The sequence below is a fragment of the Lagopus leucura genome, unplaced genomic scaffold, assembly GCF_019238085.1.
Source record: "Lagopus leucura isolate 7727_CA_CO unplaced genomic scaffold, USGS_WTPT01 Super-Scaffold_100159, whole genome shotgun sequence".
Classification (NCBI taxonomy): Eukaryota; Metazoa; Chordata; class Aves; order Galliformes; family Phasianidae; genus Lagopus; species Lagopus leucura.
In genome coordinates, this window is record NW_024962335.1 from 29,945,881 (window position 1) to 29,959,880 (window position 14,000).

Sequence of the window (14,000 nt, forward strand, 5' to 3'; positions counted from 1 at the left end):
CTCCTGTTCCTGTGCTCTGTCTCTCACAGTAAAGACGTTTTCCTTTGTTTGTCTGGAACTTTCTGTGCTCCAGTTTCAGCCTGTTGCCTCTTGTTCTATTGCTGCTCGCCACCAAAAGAGTCAATGTGACTCTTGCACTTTAGAAATATATAAACAGATCCCCTCTGAGCCTTCTCCAAGCTGAAGAGTTCTTGGTCTCTCAAAGAAGCCAACATGAAACCAGAGAGGAAACAGAAAAGCTAGAGGAGCAAAAGAGAGATGACTGAGAGACAAAAGGTGCCAGAATGGTGCCAGAGAGGAGACAGTAGGCAAAGGTGTCAGTGAAGCAATAGAAGCTAGAGAACCAGAGGAGCAAGAGAAGAGCCAGAGACACCAAAGAAATTACAGAGAAGGCAGAGAGGAGACAGATAGCAGATAGAAAGCCAGACTGCATCTCATTGAGACAGGAATACTTTCAGTCAGGAGTCCTTGCTTCTGGACGAGCTAAAATTTTTATAAGTTTAGCTGCATTTAGACAAAAAATGGTACATTTGCTCATTTCTGTTTTTATCAAGAGGCATTCACCTCATATTTGATCACATGCTCCTGTTTCAATTTACTTAAAAAATGAATTGTGAGCTCAATAATTGAGCTGTAGTGAGAATTACAGGAAGCCAGAAGATTTTTAAATATCTTATCATGCTATGTTTATATAGCACCTTTGTATAGAGTTTTAGTTTATAACTGGAGAGTCAATATAGCACAGCATATGATAATATTTTGCCACACTTGGCACTGCAAAGCAAATGCATTACGTTTCTCAAAAGGTCCAGAGTTAATTCAGAGGGATGCAAACAGGTGAAACACCTGGGATGCAGTGTTTCCCATCCCCTGAGTTGCAGCTGGGACTGGGGGCTTTGGATGGCTGGACCGGGGCAGATATTGCAGCTTTGGGTGGTTGTTAAGACCTCTTTCAGATTGCAGCAGGAAGAGTTCTTGGAACATTGCCATCTAGGTGCTCCAAAATGATGATTCATGCATGGTTACATGGCAATATTTACTAAGCTCTCAGGAGGCAAATCCATTAGCAGAGATTAGTCAGCTGTCAAGAGCCCATTCCCTCGTATAAGAGTTCTCTAAATAAAAGTTCTCATCTGTAACAGGAACTTCCATCCCACCACCTACTCGCTCATTTCATAATCCCATAATTGGTGAGTTAGGACATGTCGTTGTGTTTTCTCAGATTGCAGAGGAAAGTAACACGGGAGAAACTGACAGTGAAAAATGAAGATTTTGTCTGCAGCAACTTTTCTCACCACAACTGAGCACAGTCAAACAACTTCTGATTCATTCGGAGCCAATTCTGCCTGTGAGGAAAAGAGACTCAGCTGGAAGCAGCTTCATCTCCACCCAAGCGCAGCAGCCACCTCAAGAGTGTGCGCTGAACTCTGCAGAGAAACTCCTTTTGGTTGTTCAGAGTGCTGCATCCCTCCAGCAGGACATACCACAGCCCCCAGGTAACTACTTTGTGGTTCAGGAGATGTCACATGAGGTTTTTTTGCCTGTACACGTGAATATTTGGGGCACCAGTTACTGCATTGATGACCATTTCTCTGTCTATCCGAAGAATAACTCATGGTTCAAATGGAAGGGATCTGGGCAACACAGCATGACAGAAAGGCTGGCAGCTATTACAAAGCATGGTGAGCACAAACGGGGAATAAACTGCTCGGTCAGCAGAGCAAGATTCATTCCTAGACACATGGCTATTGAGTCTGTTTGAGCAAAACTCACTCCTAGACACGTGGCTATCTCTGTGCAGAGAGAGCTGTGGTTTTCGAGATGTCCAGCTGTAAGAGCTGTAACAAAAAGCATTGCTTCTTCAGTCTTCCGGGTCCAAAGTATTGTTCAGGCCTTCCCAGCTGTATCAATTGGTTTAGGAAATGTTGCAGCTGCTGCCTGTAATTTTTTTTCTCTTGTATGCTTTGAAATAGATCTACCCTCAGCAGGACAGATGATACAGATACTGCAGGCCCCGCTCATGCGAAAGTGGCTTCGGAAGCCACTCGCTGATCTGTGAGAGCCCCACACCTGCAGATACAATTTAACTACTTAGTACTGCTTTTATCTCCTCTGAAAAGCTGCAGCAAGTCAAAGCAGCAGGAGTCTGGCCCGCGATACTGCAAAGACATGGGTACTGACCCTGCCTTTGCCTTCAGTTTGTTTGCTGCGTGCCTCACCTGGTTTTCCCTTTGCTGCCGCTATACCACAAACCCTGCCAGGTCAGGTTACTGCTCTGTTATCCGGCTCTTCTAAGCCATATGTTGAAGGCCCCCCCCAGGAGGCTCTCGTGTAACATTTCAGCTCCTGGAGACCAAGTGGTCTTTCATTGGGACAGGAACAGCGATGGGAGCAACAGCAGCTGAAAAGCGTTACGAGCTGGCTCTGTGCTACGAGGTACTTTCCCATGAGAGGTCTTCAGCTGAACAGAGCAGCGGCGGTGAGTACAGAGGCTTTTAAAAAGTCTACAGCCCACCCCAGATCCAGCTGTGGGCTGTAACAGATAGACTGGAGGGCTTCTAACAGATGCTGCTTAAAGCCTTGCTGCATTTTACACCTTTCAGCTTCCTCACAAGATGAAGTAGACTGATCTGAATTGCATATATGTGTGGTTTGGTTTTCTTTTTTCTCCCCTTTCCCTTACAGATCGAAAGTGCAATGAAGTAGCAGCATCTACCTGCTAGCAGGGTGCACACGGGCAGCCCCACACAGCCTCTGCTGGAAGATGGACACCCACAGGAGCCTCGTGGGCGCTGACAGCAGGTGTCCTGCCGCAGGGTCCTGCTTGCTCCCAGCAATGCAAGTTTCACCTGCACTCCCTTTTCTCTTTGCGCTGGCATGTGTTGGTGTAAACATGTCCGCTACAGTTGTCAAGGAATCAGACAACATGTGTGAAGAAACAAAGGTCCTGAAAGGAATCCCAGATGCAACAGTCCTCGTCGGAAAGATATTCTGTTATCCAGTGCCAGTATTTGCCTTTCATGGAACAGTAACTCAATACAAGGTAATGCTGTTAAATGCACTTCTTGGTATAATCCTTCAGTATTATCCTTCAGAGTATTCACTTTATTTTTAAAAATCACTTCTGTTTTTCCTATTGAGAGCATGCTATCTGTAAAACTACAGTGTCTGCTCCAAAAGCAGCGCCTCTTATTTTATGATGTTGGCCCACAATATCTAAGGCAGATGACGGTGGTATGGCAGTAGAGGTTGAACGTTCCCACCAATATTCTGTTTACAGTTTGTCATTGTGTGACAAATGGCAGCGGAGAGGCAGTATGACAACATGCTGTCTGACATGGAAGTATGGATGAAAAAAGGTGCGTCACTGAATTCCTTCACGTAGAAAAAAAATGGCACACATTGACACCCATCCATGTTTGGTGAAGGTTTATGGGAGACCGAACAGTGATGTGAGCACCATGAGGTGGTGCATTTTAGCAGTGACAACAGTGATGTGAAAAATAAGCCATGTTCCTAATGGACAGATTTATGAGTGAGGCATGCAGGCTCTTGTTCATCACTGGTGAAAGCACCTTGCTGATGGTGGTGACTATGCTGAGAAGTAGTGTTTGTAGCTGAGAATTTGCTCTGTCAAATAGCATTATTGTGTTTCTCATCACTATTGTAGTTTCCATGAAAATAAATAGGAAGAATTACTTTCAGAGCAATCTACATAGAATAGGAACCTACTTCCTGCCTATAATTCTGTTCATCTTCTATCCTCTTATGGAGCAGGTCACTTTAGCCAGTGGTGCAAATTTGCCAAGCTGGTTGGACTTCAATCCCAACACAAACATGCTGCAGGGACTGCCAATGACTGGGGAGAGCGGAACATACCTGCTAAGCATAACTGCCTCTGGAAGAAAGTGCGCCCAGAGAGCTGCTGTAAAGTTCACCGTCCATGTTCAGGACAGCATTTTATTCCTGGACACAGAGAACAGCTTGAACTGCATACCAAATAGGCACCAGTGAGTATTGTCCAGCTGAGGGCCATTACCCAAACCTGAATTTAAAAAATGGAAATGGAAAGAAAAAAATGCAAGGCTGCTACCAGTGGGGTGCTGATGTTCCAGGTGGCTGCTGACAAGGCAGCATCCAGCCTCCCTGCCCCAGCTGGGAACTGGAGTCTTCCTTTGTGGGAAGAGAGACAAGGCCATCAATTGCCTATGCAATACACTGCCCACTTCCACTGATGACACTGAGTTTCTTTCTTAGTAATAAGTATTTCCAGTCTAATAGATATCAAATGTAAATGTTTTAACTGAATTACTTTAAAGTCAGCATCATGATGGTTGTATTTGGTAAATCCAAATCGTGCTGCTGTGCTCTAGATCAGCAATGGGGCCAAACGTATCTCTTGCTGAAGATAAAGGAGTGTAGAACATTCACATATTCAGTAGGAGGAAGTTTTGGATGAAGAGGTGAAGTTGAGTGATGTATGTCCATAGGAAAATGGATTGAATTCAAACAAATATTTTCACAAAAGAGGGGGGGATGGGAAGATTAACTCAATCAGTGCCATTTTGGACGTTAATGCCAATCTTCATAGGTGTGGGAAGGAAGTCCCCATCACTTCTGCTGAAATCATTCTCTCCACTGGAGCCAAAACCCTGGAAGCGCGGGAACGCCTCTACATCGTGTACACAATTGCTGAATATCTCCATCTGGATTCCTCCCTAGTAACCCTGCTGCAGTACACAGATGTGGTGCACAGAAACTTGCAGAACCTGACTGTGCTGGCCAGAGACACTTCGCACATTGATTTCACAGTGAACCGTTACGTAGGACTCTCCTGGCCTGTCAAGTGTGGAGAGCTTGCTGTGCTCCACGAATTCATTCAAGTCCTACAACACAATATTGATTCACAGCATCTCTCACAACTCCTGGGATATGAAATTTCAGGCTGGAGAATACATAGGAGAGAGAGTTGCAAAAAAAAGCCTCCGAGACAACAACGCAGGCAATTAATGATCACGCCAACACCTACATTGAAGGCAATTAGAATTACCCAGAGACCAGCTGCAGTTACTCCCCGTCCTTCATTCTCTGCTGTGCCAAGTCATTTGCTCTTACAACTTGCTGTATCACCTACCCAAAGTTTATATAAAGACAGTATAACAACAACAAGTTACCAGTTGCAGAACAACATCCATTCTGTAAGTCAAGAAAGTTCAGTCACCTTAAAAATGGACTCAGCTTTGGACATGCCAACTAATAATCCAACTGTAGTTGTTATGTTTGGAGATACTGGTTCTTCAGATCTTTCACCTTCTCTGGTTCCTAAATCAGTGCTTCTCTTCACTGAGCAGAAAGCACTGCCCACCAGAGCTCCTGGCTTGTCCTTGCTGCTACAGCAACCTGAGCCTCACGTGTCTCAGACAGACTTATATTTCCATTCTACTATAATGGAAGTACATGGATCCCATCTCCTACAGGACATCACCTCAAATACAGACCTGCTTCCCAGACCCCCGTACACTCTGATGATAAACACTCTTCATGAGCAGCCCCATAACTTGACAGAAGCACTTTCTTCGAAGACAGAACATCATGTATTTTTGCCACAAGAAACGTCAACATCAGAAATGCCAGATTACAGTGATAAGGCAAAAAGCCACATTCCAAAATCTGAAATGCTTTCTAGTGCAACCCTGTCTCTAGAGAGGCTTCAGTCTCTATCCCCAAACACTTCGCTAACAGCCACAGCTTCATCTGATTTCACATTTCCCATCAATTATATATTTCCACCTCCACCAGCAAGTAGTAGCCCAAGCCAGGAGTTAGCTCATGGCCATGAACTATTATCTAAGTCTTCTGCAACTATGCCATCATCCTATAGGCTTCTATTTATTGAAGGAAAAAGCACAGTTTCTTCTGTAATCCAATCAGAAGCACAGATCCTCTATCCCAAACTGAATTTCCATACTGAAATCTCAGCCTGCTTTTCTAGCTCTTCGTACAGCCTTTTCCCTGGGGAAGCTAAAACATCTTACGAATCAAGTCTGCTCATTCTGTCCCATCCTGATAGCACTCCAGTTCTTACTCTTGCACCACCAATTGTACATTCTACTTATGGTGATAGCATGCTCAAAACACAGATGCAGTCTCCAAGTATTTTATCCACAAAGGAGTCGCACTCAGGCGGAGATCTGGGAACACGAATGATTTTGCCAAACATCACTGCGCCTACCCTGGAGTTCCACAAAATCTCAGATGTCATAGTTGATGCCATAGAAGTACCCCTGGTGAATTTATTTACTGTCACGTCTCAACCGTTCAACAGTGTGCCAGGTATGTTATAAGATTTAACTTTCCCTTCATTTTATTTCCTGCTGGGATGGAGAGTCCTAACAAAATAGATAAACGTAGTTTACTCTGCATCAGCACAACCACGCTGCACTTTGGATACGTCAGCAACAGAGTTCCTTGTAAGAGAAAGTAATTTTATCTCTCAGCTTCGTACATTTCCCCTAATGACAACCAGACCCAGCTCTGACCGTCCTATCTCAGGAAAGATATGGACCCATTGAAAAAGATCCAAAGGAACACAGTGATGGTCTGAAGACTAGAAAACATGACATAAATGGAAAGAATTAATCTAAAAGACTGAGGAAAGATGCAAGTTTATGTAACAGCTTGCTGAAAAGATGAAAGAACTGTTCTCCACATCCCGTGGGAACAAAAGCAGCACTAATGGCTCTATATTACACTTCAGTCGATGTAAGTTAAACACTAGATAAACTTTCTCAGAGCAAGGATAATAAGACATAAGATTACTTGGGGAACACTGGAACAGTGTATTAAGAACACAGCAACAAATATTTATCAGAAATGACACAAATGTAGCTGAACTCCCACATAGTAAAAAATTAGACTGTACATCCTTTAGAGTCCTCCTCCAAGTGCATGAATCAGAGTCAGGCTTAAGTATACGCTAGACTTCAAGAGATAGTTTATAGGACCAGTTGGGTAAGTCTGAAGGACTGTCTGAATCTGCTTCTATTATCCCTTTAAAAAGGTGTGTGATAGAACTTAAATTTCAAGTAAGCTCATGCATTCAGAGCCAAACTCTTCCTTCATTCTCAAGCAAAGTCACTGGCCCTATTTTTGTAGAATAGACCCAGTAAAAGTCTTTCTGAAGTATTTTCTTTCTAAAGGCCTTCTAGACCTATCTTATGCCTATACCCAGAATGCAAAACTGCAGCTGGAAATGTTTAGGTTTGTAATCAGGTGCCTAAGCAACCAGCTGTGAAAACCCAGATAGGTAACACAACACTAACATAACACTGCTATTAACACTTGCAAACACAGACCATCTAGAGATTGTCAAAACTCTCTGCTCCCGGTGAAAGAAACTGCCTGAGGAAAGGCTCCATTGATTTTCCAAAGGAGAGGTTAAGCATTACCACCCAGGAAATATAATCCAGTTATTCCCCCAAATGCTACATTTTCCAACGCCATTTTCACCCAATGACTAAAATCTTGAATAGTGATCTACAAGTTACTGACATTAATGCCTAACGCATCAGGTGTGTAAGGTATTGCAAGTATTTTACAATCTTATCACAGTATTTTTTCATTACAGTGTTTCATATTGTAATGGCTGAGAAATTAAGACAAAATACACAATATGCCAAAGCCCACTGAAGGACAGAGCGGTCCCACTAGGTATTCCCACTGAAGAAAGGTGCTGATGTATTCAGTGCCTACATAGCAAATCAGTTCCAGAGACAAGATCAGAATCCAGCTCACTTTACAGCCATAACATGAGATAAGAGTCTAACAGCAGAAACTCAGATTCACACTGCTTTCTCCTCCAGCTTCCTTCCATGGCTCTAACTTCACTGGCAGATGCAGCCAAAGAATTTTTAAATACATGCCATAAAAGATTATTTTTTTTTTTTAATATTCCCAACTGTGTAGCAAATTATTACAATTACATACTTTACATACATTTAAGCAATCTTCTGCCTAACACTGTAATAAACAGTACCTTGTTTTCACAGAGCTGATTCAGACACTACCACCATCACACCAGGATGCAAGCACCTTGCAATTTCCTACCGATGAAACGCTACAATCTACAGAAAGTACAGGGATTCTCCCTCTATCTTCTATTTCACAAGAGCTTGAGAATAAAACCCCAGGTAAAAAAAAAAATGCTTTTCTACTTATTAATGTCATCCTCCTCCTTAGTGATCATGCAAGGTATTGCTGGCCTCCTATACCAAAACTCATGCAGTATGGGGCCATATCACCATAACACTCAAAGCATCCTGACTCTAAACTTTGTGCCCTTTGAATTAATCTCTCCTCTTTTTTTAATTAGGTAAGTAGTATCTGAGGAGATGATTAGCCTAGAGTGCTATTATACTAGATCCAGCAAAGTGTCCCCTGCCCTGGTGTTGAAAACACAAATAAATGAGATAAATGAGAACTAGCGGGAAAAAATGAACATCTCTGTCACAGACTGTGGGAATTCTCTGAGTTCTCATCTTCACCCTTACTCTTTGAGCCTGCCAGCAAGTTTGACCCAATAGTCAGACATTTCCTTTTCAAATTTATCACCACGTTTTATCTTCCTCACAGCTCACTTGGTGTCTGCCTATGTATTCAATCATAAGAGCTCTACAAACTGAGCAGATGCATTGCTGCCAAGGCAAATGCTGCCCCAGGCAGTGTATCTGCCATCTCCAGAAGTCGGGTGATGGTGCTGGCACCCAGTGTCTGCCTGATTAAGCTGAAATTATTCTTAATGATAGGCATGGCACAATAGTGCAAAGAAAATACAAACATTCCCATGAGATTCCCAGACAAGAAATCCATGTTTGGTGTTGTCGATAGAAAACGAAACAATATAACATGTTAAGATTTACCTCATACATGAAATCTTCTGAATCTAACGGAGCACTCACCATCAGAGCTGTTCCAATTCCTTACAGAGCTAAGAGTTTTTTCTTCAAGATTTGCTTCTGTTTCCAAAGAGAACACCTTACTCAGAAACCATCTATATTTTTCTGTAGTGGGGATCTCAGCTTGTGCAAGCACACTGCCAGGGGCTCCTGTAAATTTAATTTGGGAATGAAAGTAAATCATCTGAGGAGAACCCTGCTAATGAGATACCTGTGCCAGAGCCTTCAATAGTTAAGGTATCAGAGTACCATGCAGTTTCCTGCTGGGTAGCTTCAGACTGTAGTGCCCACTGATTTGAATACACTATCCAACTGTACAAGGAAGGACCTGTAAGGTTACATAAACTTTCCGTAACACAGGATGAAGAAAAACAAAAAGAATTGAAAGAATTTTGCAATAATAGGAAGGAACACTGCACTTACTCCTTGATACTTACAACATCAGAAATGGGACATACTTGATTGCCCACATGAAGAGTATATCCATAATCTGAGAAGCATGCTGTGGTATCTCTATGAATTAGATTAAGATATACTTTTGGGGAAAAGGCCTTACTAATATATTATACTAGTTAGAAGTGTCTTCGTATTTGTTTCAATAAACACATCACTGCTATATATGCTTCAACATAACAGAAGAATTGTAAAGTCACATGTAAAATTCACACCCAAAAGCACATGAAATTGTCATCAAGATGTGATCAAGGGCAATGCTTTACAGTATCATTATAAGCTTATCATTAATAAGCTTATCAGATAGCTATTTTTCTTCATAACCCTTTCCCTTTCCTCATCCCTCTCTAAAGGGCAAACGAACACTTCTCCAAAGGTCGTTCATTCAATCCAATTCATAACAGCAACTATTGGATGCCTGTTCTCTTTTCCTGTATCTGCCAACACATTTTATGATGAGGAAGATGGCAATTCAACTCAGTTATCTTTACAGTTAATTCCAGCTGATGACTCTCCAGGGGGATCAGAAAGCTGGCTTCAATTTAATGTGTCTCAGCAGACCATGCATGGCTATCCCCTTGATATTGATTTCCAGTATTCACCTCAAGAGTTTGTTCTGTCTGCCACAGACTCAGGGGGACTGACTGTCTGGCAATCCTTCACCATTGAGCTCCTGAAGCCCACAGATGTACCATGCCACCTTTACACCATCAGAACCAAAAACAGCTATTACTCCTTCTTGAGAGAGAGGAAAAGGATTAGTTTATTTCTAGAGAAGCTCTCCTTGTATTTGAACTCCACCAATCCCAAAGACATCGTGGTGACCACTCTCAAACCTGGATCCACACTAATCTCATGGTACAACAGTTCGCTGTGTACAAGTGCCAACAGACCTTTCAGCTGGTGTGCAAAAGAGGAAATCCAAGAAGCACTAAACAAACTACGAGTGCCAGATGGGTATGTTAGCCCACGTTTCATCCAAGCAATGTTACCAGAATACAAGGTTGATGTCATCTTCAATATTTCATATAGTGATAACTGCTTTCCCACTACAAAGCCATTTGGTGGATCTTCCAACAGTACTGCGCCTATGCTTCAAAACTGGCATGACTCCAATATCATACAGCCCCCATCAGCCTTACTAAGCAGTCTTTGTGTCACTGTTGGGTTGGTTCTGCTCGCATTACTTTACTGTTCTTGCAAGCATTACAGCAAGATTCCTGAATCCAAGTTTATGACTTTTCAGAGCAACTCCCAGCTTAGCCATGCTGATGTGGCAATGGATGTCCTGCAGCCTCGAGAAGTACCTGTACATGAGTGTGGGGGATCACCACTACATTCCTCATGGCTGCCACCTTTGTTATCACTTACCTCCCCAGAGCAGTATTCCCGGTCAGGAAGGTTGCCTCATATCGTACCATCTTCCCAGCCACCAAAATATCAACTCCCACCCCGTTACCAAGAGGGTACAACTACTCAAAATGACTGGGGCAGTATCTGTAGATTTAAGATGACATCTTCTAAATGATAGCAAGAGCAAATATACAAATAGACAATTTGCATGCTAGGAAGTACTGTCCGTATCGTGCAGGAAAAAATAGGAAAAGGCTAAGTATTTAATTTTTCAATTTCAGATAGGACATAAATTACATAAGCTATGCCTAACGAAGAGGCATAAGCAGAATCAGAATCCTGAAACTAAGTATCAGAACAAAATGCCAAATACATAAGGTAAAGTTATCTATAGATAAGGTGGACAGACTAACATGTCTGTACCAGTCAGTCAAAAAATGCATACCATACTGATGCTAGCAGGACTGAGCCAAAGTTGAGTGAAACCAATTTCATTATGACTCCATACATTTTGTGAAGAAAGCAGAACTGTCAGGAGAACCATAACAAACGCCAGTGTTTCCACTGAAACTTGAAGGCCCTACAAGCCCTGAGTCTCTGTGTTATCCTATAATTATATCCATATCTTTTAAAAAAATAAGAGCTCCCTAACATGAAATGCTTCTCTTCCCATGTCACTGTGTAATGTACTTTTATAATTAGATTTTCAAGTTACCAGCTTGCTTTCTTATAGCAAGACTGGCTCTTATTCTGCTTCTATCCGTGACAATTCAAGGATGATGGAGAAAAAAATTGCATAAAAAATCTTGTAAAAGCTTTTCAGATATTTTGGAAATCTTTCAGTTTAACAGATTAACATATACAAAGTTTTATTCATTACTTCCAATTATAAACTACTTTAAAACTGCAAAAATCTTCTATGAATTTGGTCTATTGCACATGATGCTATCGAAGTATCACCAATACCACCACTTTGAAAGGAGATGCGTACAGAGCGCCCTTTCCAGAATTTCCCCAAGACTCTATTGGAGAGAGTGGAGAGCCACAGATCATCAGACCATTGACATTACAACTGCAATAATGAAACAGACTTAACTTTGCTCTTTCAGGCAATCATAAAATGACATATATGCAGGTTTCGGTCTCGTTCACTCTCAGAATCATAGATTCTTTTCTTGCTGTAGATTTGTGGTAACATTTGTACATCTCACGCACTGGGAGAGCTCCTCCTAAATCAAAGAACAATAGAACAGCTTGGGTTGGAAGGGACCTAAAGAATCACCTAGTTTCAAGTGCCCTGCCACAGGCAGGGCTGGCAACTGCTAGAGCAAGTACTAGATCAGATTACCCAGAGACCCACCTAACCCAGCCTTCAATACAATCAGGGTTTTGGCACCCACAACCTCTCTGAGCAACCTGTTCCTGTAACCATGATCTTACTAGGCACGGAAATGAGACTGACTGGCCTGTAGTTCCCTGAATCTTATTTTCCCTTCTTCAAAACTGGGGGTTATATTTCACCTTTTCCAATCAGTGGGAACTTCACCAGACTACTATGACCTTTCAAATATGATGGATAGCAACTTGGCAACTTCATCTGCCAGTTCCCTCAGAACCTGGGGATGGATCATAGAATGGCCTGGGTTGAAAAGGACCACAAAGATCATCTAGTTTCAACCCCCCTGCTATGTGCAGGGTCGCCAGCCACCAGACCAGGCTGCCCAGAGCCACATCCAGCCTGGCCTTGAATGCCTCCAGGGATGGGGCAGCCACAGCCTCCTTGGGCAACCTGTTCCAGTGTGTCACCACCCTCTGTGTGAAAAAATCTCCTCCATGGGATCTCATGGGATCCCATAGACCTATGCACCTTCAGGCTGCCAATGAGCTACATATAATTCACCAGCCCCTCCTCCTTGTGAGGACAACATCCTGCATAGCACCTTTTCTGGTGGTTTCCTGTACTACTTGGAGGAGGAAGTTATCACCAACATATTCCAGAAACCTCTTCGATTTCTGTTGCACTGCCATGTTGTCCTTCCAGCAGATATTGGGGTGGTTGAAGTCCCCCATCAGAAATCATGTTTTGTGAATATGAATCTGCTCTTACCCATTCATAGAAGGCCTCATCCATTTTGTTTTCCCAATTAGGCAACCTGTAACAGACATCCACTGTCTCCTTCGCCTGCCCTCCCTTTAACCCTAATGCATAAGCTCTCTGTCAGCTCCTTGTCTACCCCAAGATGGAGCTCCATAGACTCCAGGTGATCATTACAGTAAAGGCAAACGCCCTCCCCTTCCCCCGTGCCTGTCTCTCCTAAAAGTTTATTCCCACCTATTCCCACATTCCAGTCCTGAGAGTCATTCCAACAGATCCCCTTGATGCCAATGACATCATAGCCCAGTAGGCATGCTCATGCCTGCAAGTCCTCCTGCTTGTTACCCATGCTCTGTGCTTGTACTGACGTACAGGCACTTGAGCAGGACTCCCATTGAGGCTGACCTACCCATTTTGATACTCAAAGGCCAAGTCAAGAGGGTAAATGTTTTAAAGGGCACATTTACGCTGACCTCTTGATTTACCTTTATTTCTCACAAGGGTCCCAAATTCCTCAGTGTTTGCACTGCATCTGGGTTTCACCCTGTAACCCAAGTTACATAGTTTCCCTTACTGGAAAAGGGAACCATAAGTCAACCTTGAGCCAGCATACTAATAAGTTCTCCTGTATTTGCTGAAGACCCTTAAGTGCATAGCCATTTGCCTTACACTCTCCCAGGGGCTGCACACAAGGAAACAAAGCTTCTCAGAGCAGGAAAACATAAGGTAACTACAGCATCACAGTGTGATCTTACTGCCATGTTGTATAGTGGCAAACTAGTGATGAAATCCAACTGAACAGTATGTATAAAAGCCACGCCGAACACAGGGCAGTCCAACAACCACCAACACTGCTCTGACACAGCAAACACCCACTAAGAAGCAGATAGCTAGCCAATGGATAGTTTGTGCAGGCTAAAGAGCATGGACATTAGTGCGTGCTCCTACTGTTAGGAAAGCGAGCAGAGCCAGACCCAGTGAAGCAGCAGGCAGGGAGATGAACAGCGACTATTAAACCACAAGTGAGAAAATGTTGCTGACCTATTAAGGTCTTTGAAGGAACAGTGGGTGCTTTACAAATTTAATAGCAGTGAAATTATTTACTTCTTGCATAAGCTAGTAGCATTCGTCTCTGCAACTTTGAT

The 14,000-nt window shown here is 42.9% G+C and overlaps 1 protein-coding gene across 2 annotated transcripts; it reads left to right on the forward strand.

Moving 5' to 3' along the window:
- Window positions 1-1,196: 1,196 nt before the first annotated feature.
- LOC122190225 (dystroglycan-like) lies at window positions 1,197-11,547 on the forward strand. Of its 2 annotated transcripts, XM_042890051.1 has the most exons (6): window positions 1,197-1,496; window positions 2,686-3,043; window positions 3,778-4,010; window positions 4,592-6,333; window positions 8,049-8,189; window positions 9,761-11,547. In XM_042890051.1, the coding sequence occupies exons 2-6, from the start codon at window positions 2,765-2,767 to the stop codon at window positions 10,933-10,935; spliced, it is 3,570 nt and encodes a 1,189-aa protein (XP_042745985.1). In that variant the 5' UTR covers window positions 1,197-1,496; window positions 2,686-2,764; the 3' UTR covers window positions 10,936-11,547. The 2 variants fall into 2 exon arrangements, with proteins under 2 accessions (XP_042745985.1, XP_042745986.1); XM_042890052.1 differs by lacking the exon at window positions 1,197-1,496 and having other exon boundaries at window positions 2,603-3,043.
- The last annotated feature ends 2,453 nt before the right edge of the window (window positions 11,548-14,000 follow it).